Genomic DNA, 12,384 nt, shown 5'->3' with positions numbered 1-12,384 from the left:
TCCCGTTTCTTTCCGTCCTGTCAATCACACTGACTGAAAGTCCAGTCAAAATTATATTTACATTTGAGACATTTAGCAGATGCCCTTATCCAGAGTGACTTACACTAGTGCGTTCACCTTAAGATGTCTAGGCGAGAAAACAACATAACACAGTCGTAGCAAGTACATCTTCCAAAATGACTGCGATCTGTCCAGTATCCTACGCCCCAGTCAGAATAATTGACATATGCTCATTGTGTTCTTTCTTTTCCAGAGGTGAAGCCCGCAGCAATGGTGAATAAGAATGGTGTGAAAGCGGAGGCTGCTACTGCTAGTGGGGGTGGGGACGTTGCTAGTGGGGGTGTTGCTAGTGGGGGTGGAGGTGCTGCTAGTGGTTTTAGCGGCACTAAGATCTTCACCTGGTTCATGGTTCTGGCTCTGTTGGGGGTGTGGAGCTCCGTGGCAGTGGTGTGGTTAGATCTGGTGGACTACGACAACGTCATTGGTGAGTCACCTGACCTCCCCTCATTCCTATGATAAACAGTAATGCTTTATTTTACAGCCCGGTTTAAGCTGGTACCTGGTATTTACATGTTACTAAGAATACACTATGCTGTAACAATACTTACCTCATAGAATTCAACACAATTGGTAACTACCTGGTACCAAACGGGAGTGACGCTTATGTCAATGAATCCCAAAGAAACCACAGTGTAATTCCAATGCTATTATTATTTTATTAGGATACTGTTTTAACAAATAACTACAGTATCGGCAGGCTGTAACCTTTATCTGATACAACTATTGCCTTGCTTTATCTCTCAAGATAAGAATGCACAACGTTACTAAATGTTTGTATTGATATATATTGTGTAGAGCAGGTAATGGTTTTCTACCATGTAGAATATAGGGCATTGGGTGTTAGTATGCTACAATACATGTTAAGCCTAAATTGAGTATAGCCCCCTACTCCAGTATTTCCCAACTCCAGTCCACCAGTACCCCCAACAGCACATGTTTCTGTTGTAGTTCTGGACAAACTCACCTGATTCAACTTGTCAACTAATCATCAAGCCCTGGGTGAGTTGAATCAGGTGAGTTTGTCTGGGGTTACAACAGATACGTGTGCATTTGGGGGGACTGGAGTTGGTAAACACTGGTCTAGATGATGTTCTGTCCTCATAGCTTACTCTAGACACGTAGGAACAGCACTTCATGCCTTCTCTGACTCATACAGGAACCGAAATGTTGCATGTGGTTTTGACAGGAACACATATCAGACAGGAAGCCATAACATACTGTTTTAACTTTTCAATAAGATAATTAAGGGGAAAGATTCATTAGTACTGATATTAGTAAGAGGTTTTGTAAAAAATTATAATTGAATAACCAATTTAATGTGTAGCGTGAAGTTGGCACAATACTGACACTGTTTAATTAACCTTTGATCTGGATGGTACCCCTAAAAACAAAATGTGCCTGTGTGTCTTAATCTTGCATGCAGCGAGAGCAAAGGAATTCCCTTTGAACTTTTCAGAGGTTTTACAAGGTATTTATGGTCTTTGCTTGCATGCATAACCAAACAACACAAACCCATCTGTCATACTTCACAAAAAATATATTCAATTCTATCTGTTATTTATTCTGAATAGTTTACATTATAATATGCCTCAAAGTAATGATTTAACAATATGCAGTAACAACGTATTTGTCTTAGCTTGCCGATGCTGCGTGCACCATACTGTAAATCCACCTTTGACTCCTACTGAAAGTTCTTCATTCTCATATCTCAGCATTCTTTGAATTAAAAGTATAGCTCCATTTCATTAAGGCCCTGCGACAGACTAGCGTCCTATCCAGGGAGCGTACTTGTACATCATGCTGCTTCACGCTACATAAACATGAGCCTATGGGTCACTTCAGCTCAGACAAGGCGTACTTACTTAGGCTTACTTATAGCTTCATTTTCTTATCCCCTCCCCTCCCCTCCCAACCTTTTGACCAGAAAATTCACTTCATTTCCCAAACAGTTTTAGTTTTACTGTGATTGTGAACTCCCTGATTTATTAAAGGATCAGCTCTCCGTACTGAATAAATCGGTGTGTGTGTAGTCACTGGTCAGTGTGACCTCACTCAGGCCGTGTGTGTAACTACAGGAAGTCAGTCTGTGGTACAGCTATGTCTGCAGAGTGCAGTCAGAGTCGAGTGGCTGCTGCTTTGTCTACCGTATGTCTATACTGCTGCAGTTCAGCAGAATCACCTTGACCACAACCCCCCCACCATATCCCCCTAAGAAATGTAAGAAGAATTCAGAGCTGAGATGCAGGCTGTAAATATGATACGGGTCCACTTTGAGCACCATAGTATGACTTCATTGGCAAGTAGTGATGTATCACTAAAACCCAGAGGATCACATTAAAGAAAGCAAATGATCTGTTAACTGTTTCTAATTACAGAGGAAGTTAATGTCCCGCAATGATTTTCATGGATAGGCATATTTGTGGAAAGGACTGTACTCTGAATGTTTTTTATGGCATGACCCTATCTATGACATTTTTGCAGGTAAACTTTCAGCGTATGACGCAGATGGCGACGGGGACTTCGATGTGGAGGACGCCAAAGTACTACTTGGCAAGTGCATTTTTAATGATGACCTTTTTGTGACCTCTACAGTAAATGTTGCTTGTGCATGACTGACTTGGTTTCTTTAGTTTGAGTACCAGTGCAATCAACTAAACAGCTTACTTAGAGTTTACTTAGATGGGATAAATTCAAGTGTGTCACTTTAAAACCAGACATTTTTGTTGATGCTGTGAATGAATCTTCACGTCAAAAAATAGTTTTATGAAAATACTGCTGGACACAGTTGTTCAGAAGTAAATCTTTTGTTTAGTGTGCAGCTCAAAAGAGCTTGAAGTCCTCTGGTAGCCTCTTCACGGAGTTATTTAACTCCTACAACAGCTGCAACAACACTACATTTCTGTAGTGAGATATAGCTGAAAACCAACGTAACCATATTGCTTATGATTGTAATATTGGCCACCAGCCGCATGTACAGTGCCTTCGGAAAGTATTCAGACCCCTTTACTTTTTCTAAATTTTGTTAGGTTACAGCCTTATTAGAAAAATGGGGGGGAACAATCTACATACAATACCCCATAATGACAAAGCAAAAACAGGTTTTTTAGGGTCCAGTTGGAAGGTGAACCTTTGACCCAGTCTGAGGTCCTGAGCGCTCTGGAGCACGTTTTCATCAAGGATCTCTCTGTACTTTGCTCCGTCGATCTTTGCCTCACTCCTGACTAGTCTCCCAGTCCCTGCCGCTGAAAAACATCCCCACAGCATGATGCTGCCACCACCATGCTTCACTGTAGGGATGGTGCCAGGTTTCCTCCAGACGTGACGCTTGGCATTCAGGCCAAAGACTTCAATCTTGGTTTCATCAGTCCAGATTATCTTGTTTCTCATGGTCTGAGAGTCTTTAGGTGCCTTTTGGCAAACTCCAAGCCGGCTGTGATGTGCCTTTTACTGAGGAGTGGCATCTGTCTGTTCATTCTTCCATAAAGGCATGGTTGGTGGAGTGCTGCAGAGATGGTTGTCCTTCTGGAAGGTTCTCCCATCTCCACAGAGGAACTCCAGAGCTCTGTTATAGTAACCATCGGTTTCTTGGTCACCTCCCTGAACAAGACCCTTCTCCGATTGCTCAGTTTGGCTGGATAGCTAACTCTAGGAAGAGTCTTGGTGGTTCCAAACTTCTTCCATTTAGGAATGATGGAGGCCACTGTGTTCTTGGGGACCTTCAATGCTGCAGAAATGTTTTGGTACCCTTCCCCAGATCTGTGCCTCGTTATAATCCTGTCTCGGAGCTCTACAAGCAATTCCTTCGACATCATGGCTTGGCTTTTGCTCTGACATGCGCTGTCAACTGGGGGACCTTATATAGACAGGTGTGTGCCTTAACAAATCATGTCAAATCAATTGAATTTACCTCAGGTGGACTCCAATCAAGTTGTAGAATCATCTCAAGGATGACCAATGGAAACAGGATGCACCTGAGCTCAATTTCAAGTCTCATAGCAAAGGGTCTGAATAGTTATGTACATTTTTATAAATGTAGCAAAAGAATCTAAAACCTGTTTTCACTTTGTCATTATGGGGTATTGTGTGTAGATTGCTGAGGATTTATTTGTATTTTATCAATTTTAGAATAAGGCTGTAACGTAACAAAGTGTGGAAAAAGTCAAGGGGTCTGAATACTTTCTGAAGGCACTGTATATACAATACTGGCTCATCATGGACACTTTCCAGTTCACATAATGCCTAGTCTAATAGCTCTTGTCCTGTGTGGCCTAATAAAGGGACTAATAAAGACTTAACCAATCAAAGACAAGGACTAATGATCGTCCCTGACTAAAAACACTGAACATGATTGGTTTCAGTACCTCTGTCCATAGCTAACAGCGACATTTCAAAGTTCTACACTTTCAGACAGCTACACTCTCAACTTTTAAAGGGGGTATTTTCTTGTCGCTCTTCTTATACGCCTCTCTCTTTCCTGCATTACCATCCACTCTCTTCATTTCTCTTCCCTTCCCTCTCTCCATCCTCTATCCTCTCTCTCCTCTTCTCTTCCCCCTTGTTTTCCTCCTCTCTCTCGTCAGGCTTGACCAAAGAGGGCGGTGAAATTACTAATGAAAACGCAGATTCCCTAGAGGAAATCTTCGGTATTTTAGCCGAGGAGGGCTCAGATTGGTTTCACGGCTTCTTCACGTTTCTCTATGACGTGATCTCTCCTCCCGTAGAGAAGGTGGAGGATCCAGAGAGTGAGACAGCAGAGGAGGAGGGTGATGCTGGTACGTCCCAGAACGGTGCTGGGGTTCAGGGCGTTATATTAGACCTACAGGATCAGTAGTCAAAAGCTCCTGAGCTTTCCACTCCTAACCATGAGGAGCAGAACGAGACTAGTCTACTGGGTGAGGCCTAAGGTCACCCAAAGGTCACCTCGCCCCTCAACTCTAAGTGGAGGAAATTGAAAATTGCGCTGGTCGTGTGAAAAGAATGCCTGAAAAGAGGATATCATGTTTTTGTCCTCCTTGACTTTGGACTTGTTGCTATGGTGCCATTGGGAATATTGGCCTGGACTTAAAAATACTTTTATGCTTTGCACTTTTTCGAAGCTTTTGCACTACTCATCATCGTTGTGATGCACATATTCTTTGCACATCTTTGTTCTGGCTGAATTAATAATTTATGTGCTATTTAAATCTTTTAATTTTGCCAGTTAAACTGAATTTGTCATTTCTGCTTTTAGACCATTGGTAAAGAAAGACAGGATTTGAAAGTAATCAGTTAATCTATACTCTTAAAAGCCTTACAGTAATTCCCTTTAATCAGAAATGTCAATTAAGTATTTTATCTTTATAACCAACCACTGACCATCCACATAACACTGTTCAGGCTTCTGATAACGTTCTATTTCGCAGTTTGTGTCTCATAGTTTAATTCACAAAAAAGTATGATGTCGTGTATCTTTTTAGCAGTGCAACATTGGATACTGCAGTACATGCCGTTTTCTATCCTCAAACGCTTATTATGTCAGCAATGTTCCCCTTTGGATTAGCTTGCTGGGCTACTTGCAGTGATGTGATCTTCATTCAAAGCATGCTGTATCTATTTGCACGGTCTATTCTAAGACTATGTCTAGCAGTTGTCTCGCTTTTCCCAGCAGTAGTATGTTAATTCAGTTTAGCAAGGATGACTACTTTGTCTAAATTCCTTTGATTCAATGGTATTAGGCCTACATCTGGAAAGGACTAACACTGAGTGTGTTGTTGGCGTGACGCTGGAATGATGCACAAATGCATTGTGAATGACCAAATGACCACTGAATTTGCAACTCTGCAGCGTTTTTTGCATTTCTATTTGAAGGAAATGTGTGTTAAACTGTAACTGCTAATAAACCACCATGCTATTATTGGATTGAAGAGAAGTTCCCATCTCTTGCCAAACAGCCCCACAAAGCTCAACCTGAACCCCAGAGTTTAGGAATGTCGTCCACATTGACTTTAAGCCATGTGGGCTAAGTATTTACGGAAGGGTTTCAGACTCTGTTTTCAGTTTCTTTATTTACCGAAGGTCACAATGACCAAGAGAGGGTGTATTTCTGTTCCAGACTGGAGGGACAATCAGCCAGAGTTTAGGCCATTTTTGGAAAAAAAACTATTTTAAGTAGGCCTAATGTAATATGTAGTACTAGTCTATTAAAATATCTTGAGGTAAAATATCTGAACACTGCATTTTTTATTTATTATGTAGTGAGGTAAAGTTTTAGCATCCGTCTAATAAATATGACTCGCAGTGTTGATGGAACTATTTTATGTGTAGTGTCTACTATCTACAAACATAGGCACTATCAAAGATTATGGTCATCGACAAAGTGTTATGCCTTTTGTACAGGAGTGGATCATGACAGGAATAAGTGACTTCTTTCTGTTTCATATAGATTGAGCGACAGTGTCATATTTGCGGTATGATGCACAGTTTGCACTCTTTTGAAATGGCACGTACAGTCCCCTCCGACATGGTCCATGCTGTGGCTAATATCTTTTTTTGTTTTTGTTTGTATGTTAGACGAGAAAGAGGTCAAAACTGCTGCTCCCAAAAAGGAAACGCTGAAAAAAGGTACTTCCTCCCGGTTGGTTGCTCCCTGTGCGTGTTGACTTTGGCCTACATTTGGAGTTTTTTGTTAAACTCCCTCGTGACCCTTAATATTGCCTAGTAAATGGACCAACCCTCAACAAAAAAACATACTGTGTCGAAATGTGTCACTGTTGCTAATGGTTCTTCTTTCCTTTGACATAATTAGAGGACAAGAAAAAAGGTATCTTCCTTGAATTTCTTTTCCAGAATGATTTTATTCTCTTTGGGAATAAAAGTATCATTTTTGTCTGTGTGTGTGCGCGTGCGTACGTGTGTTTAAGTTGGAAAATTGATTTCTGGTGGGCATGACATGGTCACACTTTGTGTGAGAATCAACTTTCTCTGGACTGTGGCTCTTCGCTCTGTTTGCGTGTGCACCATGGATTTTTAAACAGCCCTTTGACAGACAGTGCAGCAGTCAGGGATCAGAGGTAGAAGACTTCATACGTGGAAATATTGTATCACTCATGTGGTGTTTTTGACCAAGAAGTAGGCCTCTTAACTTCATGCAACACCTCGGTCAAAACTGTGATTAAAATTAGCTTGTGTTTCACTGTTGCCTCTCATTTTGAAGAGAGAGACGATAGTTTTGTCTTGTGTGTAGCCAACCAAGGCCCAAGTTTAAACTTGTTGTTCAAATGAGTATAGGTTGGATTATTGTTTACCGTCAATTTTATATCGCATTTTTCATCTGTTTTTTCTCCATTCAGAAGAGTGGGGTCAGAGCCAGGGATCAACCATTCTTTTTTTACCTAGTCGGCTCTGAGATTTGAACCAGCAACTGTTCGGTTACTGGCCCAATGCTCCTAACCGCTTGGATAAGACGATCTGCAACTCGTACAGGCTGTTGTAAGGCAAAATTAAATCTCATTAGTGGATTGAAGTAGTTCCCTGTTCAGAATAGATCTCATTCTTTAAAAAATATATATATAATAATATATAGTTTGGTTACTTTTGGGTCTTATTGGACTTTTTTTTAACAAGCCTACATGAAAGACCATAAACTAGGCAGAGGCACAATAAAGGTTAAATTATGTTATAATTTTCTTTAAAGCGGCACAAAGTATTTGATTAACTGAAATGTGTTTTCAGAGACTGAATGACTGTTGACTTTGGTTTGATGATGCACTCTGGAATAGCATGATCACTTCTTCTTCATTTGACACACACTTAACTTTGGTTTCTCTTTGTCCCCTGAAAACATTTCAGCTGAGAATATTGTAGAGGTTCCCGTTCCAAAAACAGAAAAGACAAAAGGTAGCCTACTATTTAATGGTGGTGAGTCTGTTGTGAGTCTGTTGTATGAGTCAATTCTTGTTGACCATTGATGAAGCTAAAAAGCTCTTCCTTTCTTCATTTTTTTTTAAAAACAAGCCTGTGGATGCTATGACAAAAGTCAAACCTGAAGGTACTTAAACTAAATATCCAGTTAAAGTCCAGTTCCATTGAGTTTTAATCTGTCAGGAAAGTGGTAATGTGTGTTGCATATGCGTGTTGTTTATCATTAATACAATCATCAGTCATACTTTCAAGATGTTGAGTTTTGATTCTGTAGTGGTTGTTATAATGACACCTGTATTCATTCCCCAAACTTTCTGTGGGGCATGGACAAGGGTCAGAGGTACATCGGCCTAATGCTAATGATGTCTGTTGAGAAATAAAGTATTTTTAATGACCTTGAACCCATGACTGTTTACACCTATACGATGGAGACATCCTTCTGCTCCAGGTCACCTTAAAGCCCGTTTGTTTGCATTCAGGACGACTTCACATACTTGGGTCTAATTTCTCAATATTCTTAAGAGATTTTGGGTTAGGGGATGAAGAGGGTGGCTATTGTAAAGCTACTAGTGTGAGTAGTTGTTTAACAGTAGAGCTCACCATGGTCTTACTTCTGAGTAGTTTATAGGCTTTGTGGTCCTTTGTAGCCCAGTTGTTTGAGCATGGCGCTTGTAACGCCAGGGTAGTGGGTTCGATTCTCAGGATCACCCATATGCAAAACGCATGCACACATAAAAGCATCTGCTAAATGGCATATTATGATAACATTTGTTCACATATGCCTAACTGCGTAGATGTGTTCCACCATTTTCACACACATTTTCTTGCTAATTACTGCGTTACATCTTTAATCCATTCCTATATGGGCCAATTGTGTGCCGCCCTATGGGACTCCCAATCACAGCCAGGTACTATTCGAACCAGGTACTATTGTGACGCCCCTTGCACTGAGATGCAGTTCCTTAGACCGCTGCGCCACTCGGAAGCCCTTCTAATAGTTAGCCTGATTTCAGTTTGTGACAAAACAAGCAAGTGTATCAATCATTTTTACAAAAGCAAATATGTTGTATTTTCAGCTGTTCGAAGCAGGTGTACAAAACCGAAAGTAAAAGATGCAAAAACAAAACTTAAGCATGGGAAGCATAGAAATAGCGCACATAGAACATATCTACCGCTTCTTAGACTTGCTTTAAATGAGTGTCAGAGTTAAGTGTCAGATCTATAACTCACATTTCTATGTGAATTTAATGGGGTCGCCCAAAAAGTTACATATTGCAGCTTTAAAGGTGCCTGAGTTCTATCAACCATGGCTGTAATTTTATTGTGAAGTAGCTCTAATTCCTTGGTGTTTTATTACTGTTCTTCCTCTCTCAAATCAGATCAGAGTCCTGGAGAGGTGGCTTCTAAAAAGAACAGAACAAAAGGTATCAGCATGTTGCATTTGGTTGTTAGACGAAAGTGAACTTCTTTGGTGTGTGATTGTTTTGCCTGACGTGCACTGACAACCGAATTTTATCTTTGCTTGCATCCCCCTTGGTTATTAAACATGACAAAACGCTGTATTGATAATGAAATTTAAGATTGATTGATTATCCAAATTAGTTGACCGATTAATCGGCATGGCCGATTTTATTAGGGCCGATTTCCAGTTTTCATAACAATCGGTAATCTGTATTTTTGGACGCTGATTATGGCTGACTACATTGCACTCCACAAGGAGACTGCGTGGCAGGCTGACTACTTGTTACGCGAGTGCAGCAAGGAGCAAAGGTAAATTGTTAGCTAGCATTAAACTTATCATAGAAAAAACCATCAATCTTAACATAATCACTAGTTAACTACACATGGTTGATGATATTACTAGTTTATCTAGCTTGTCCTGCGTTGCCTATAATCAATGCAGTGCCTGTTAATTTATCATCGAATCACAGCCTATTTCGCCAAACGGGTGATGATTTAACAAGCACATTCGTGAAATAAGCACTGTCGTTGCACCAATATTTAGACTTAGGGATACCACCCTGGATAAAATATGGAACGGTTCCGTATTTCACTGAAAGAATAAGCGTTTTGTTTTCGAAATTATAGTTTCCAGATTTTACCATATTAATAATGACCTAAGGCTCGTATTTCTGTGTTTTTATTATATTATATAGTGGTTAGAGCGTTGGACTAGTAACCGAAAGGCTGCAAGTTCAAATCCCTAAGCTGACAAGGTACAAATCTGTCGTTCTGCCCCTGAACAGGCAGTTAACCCACTGTTCCTAGGCCGTCATTGAAAATAAGAATTTGTTCTTAACTGACTTGCCTAGTTAAATAAAGGTAAAAAAAATATATATATATGATTTGATATTTGATTGAGCGGTGGTAGGCAGCAGCAGGCTCGTAAGCATTCATTCAAACAGCAGTTTCCTGCGTTTGCCAGTAACTCTTCGCTGTGTTTCAAGCATTGCCCTGTTTATGACTTCAAGCCTATCAACTCCCGAGATTAGGCTGTCAATACTAAAGTGCCTATAAGAACATCCAATAGTCAAAGGTATATGAAATACAAATGGTATAGAGAGAAATAGTACTATAATTCTTATAATAACTACAATCTAAAACTTCTTAACTGGAAATATTGAAGACTCATGTTAAAAGGAACCACCAGCTTTAATATGTTGTCATGTTCTGAGGAAGGAACTTAAACGTTAGCTTTTTTACATGGCACATATTGCACTTTTACTTTGTTCTCCAACACTGTTTTTGCATTATTTAAACCAAATTGAACATGTTTCATTATTTATTTGAGACTAAATTGATTTTATTTATGTATTATATTAAGTTAAAATAAACGTTTTCATTCAGTATTGTTGTGATTGTCATTATTACAAATATATATTAAAATCGGACGATTTAATCGGTATCGGCTTTTTTTGGTCCTCCAATAATCGGTATCGGTGTTGAAAAATCATAATCAGTCGACCTCTAATCCTAATACGTAATGTGTGCCATAATCTGAATAACCTTGTTTTTCTGATGTGATTTGATTCGTTTGATTTAGTGGTGTTGAAATGACTGGAGTGAGTTGTTAGGATGAATCAACTCCATGAAGAGTTGTGGAATCATCCGCCATAAGATGTGCAGCATGTTGATTCACATGTTGAACTCTAGTCCGGTCGGTGTGTTTTTTTAACACTTATTACCATGGATGTGATGTAATAAGAAAAGAACCCGGAATATGCTAACGTAGTACCAGCAGCAACAAGGTGAAAACTGTAGATGTTCAATCTCAGCCTTGTTTTAACCTATTGTCCTAAGGCTATTTGATCAACTATAATATGTCATATGTATTGTAATAGCAGGACAAGCAAGCCATCCAGTCTGGGTGCAGAAGTAGCAAAACTGCAGAGGGAAGAAGAGACTGCAGCTGGAAATTGAGAAATTAATACTCAATCAGGAGAAAATAAAGATGGCAGGGAAATTACAATTAGTTTTTGTCGAGCGTGAAGATTTTAAGCCCGGCCCGACCAGAGCCTGAGGAGAGACAGGTGGTCAATGCTCTGCGGCCCAGAAAGCCCAGGGAATGTTACATGCTGAACTCAACGAGGAGAAAGTGGGGGAGGAAATTGAACAAGAAGACAAAAGACAGGCTGAGAATATTCTTGCTAAAGAGGAGCAGGAGAGACAATTGGCCAGAGTGCTGTAGCTCAAGAGGTGGCCCAAAGGTCCAGGAAATGCTAGAGGCTTAACTCGGAAGAGGAAAGAGAGGAGAGCGCAGGAGTAAGCAGAGAAAGAGAGTGTTTTGAAGTAGTTCAAGGAGGGAGACGAAAAAGAGGCCGAATAACTGTAGACTATACAGTCGCCTCAGTTTAATTTCCTACACTGGTTTGGTTGTTACTATAAAGCACCACCAAACTATAGCCTGCATATTGGAGTTTTTCTTCAATTTCGTGAGCAATGTTGTGAACACCCTTTAGTGATCAATGGCTTTTCTCATGCAGGTTTGATGTTTTCAAATGATCAGATAGCTGATTGGTAAAGTGCATGCATGCGAAAGAGTCATGGCAGAACCACAATACCCAATTACAGCATGATTTGGATAGCTGATTCGGAGATCAACACCATAATCCTTGCATCAAGAGTGATGTCTATGAATTTGAATAGCTGAAACTTCTGTAATTTCTCCTAGAAATCTGATTTTAAAACTAACCTAACTATACTGCTAATCTTACACCTAACCCGATTTAATTCAGAAACATTTTTTCTGCTCCAACAAATTTTGGATCTTTTCAAAATGAACATGGAGTGAAATGTTGTATTTTCAAATAATTTGTGTGATAATTGTGAAGAGTCTCAAAAGTAGCGACTAATTCAAATAAGACTTAATTCAAATAAGAGTTACCATAGAACAGGCCCCAGTATCTGTGCGTTAATGTCAACGTT

At 39.9% G+C, this 12,384-nt stretch overlaps 1 protein-coding gene across 28 annotated transcripts in view; it reads left to right on the top strand.

The window, feature by feature from the left end:
• Window positions 1-12,384, top strand: part of LOC139367020 (aspartyl/asparaginyl beta-hydroxylase-like) — a 44,374-nt gene that overhangs the window by 7,682 nt on the left and 24,308 nt on the right. For 5 of the 28 annotated variants that reach the window (XM_071104896.1, XM_071104894.1, XM_071104886.1 and 2 more), the window contains 3 exons: window positions 254-484; window positions 2,542-2,610; window positions 9,339-9,383. In XM_071104896.1, coding sequence (XP_070960997.1) covers window positions 254-484; window positions 2,542-2,610; window positions 9,339-9,383 — 345 coding nt within the window. Of the gene's footprint in view, window positions 1-253; window positions 485-2,541; window positions 2,611-4,640; window positions 4,833-6,609; window positions 6,661-6,844; window positions 6,860-7,887; window positions 7,957-9,338; window positions 9,384-12,384 lie in introns of all 28 variants that reach the window. The other 23 variants (XM_071104879.1, XM_071104876.1, XM_071104873.1 and 20 more) reach the window with 13 other exon arrangements.

The sequence above is a fragment of the Oncorhynchus clarkii genome, chromosome 15 (genome assembly GCF_045791955.1).
Source record: "Oncorhynchus clarkii lewisi isolate Uvic-CL-2024 chromosome 15, UVic_Ocla_1.0, whole genome shotgun sequence".
Lineage (NCBI taxonomy): Eukaryota > Metazoa > Chordata > Actinopteri > Salmoniformes > Salmonidae > Oncorhynchus > Oncorhynchus clarkii.
Note: the sequence above shows the minus strand (reverse complement) of the source record. Positions and strands in the feature narration are given on the sequence as shown.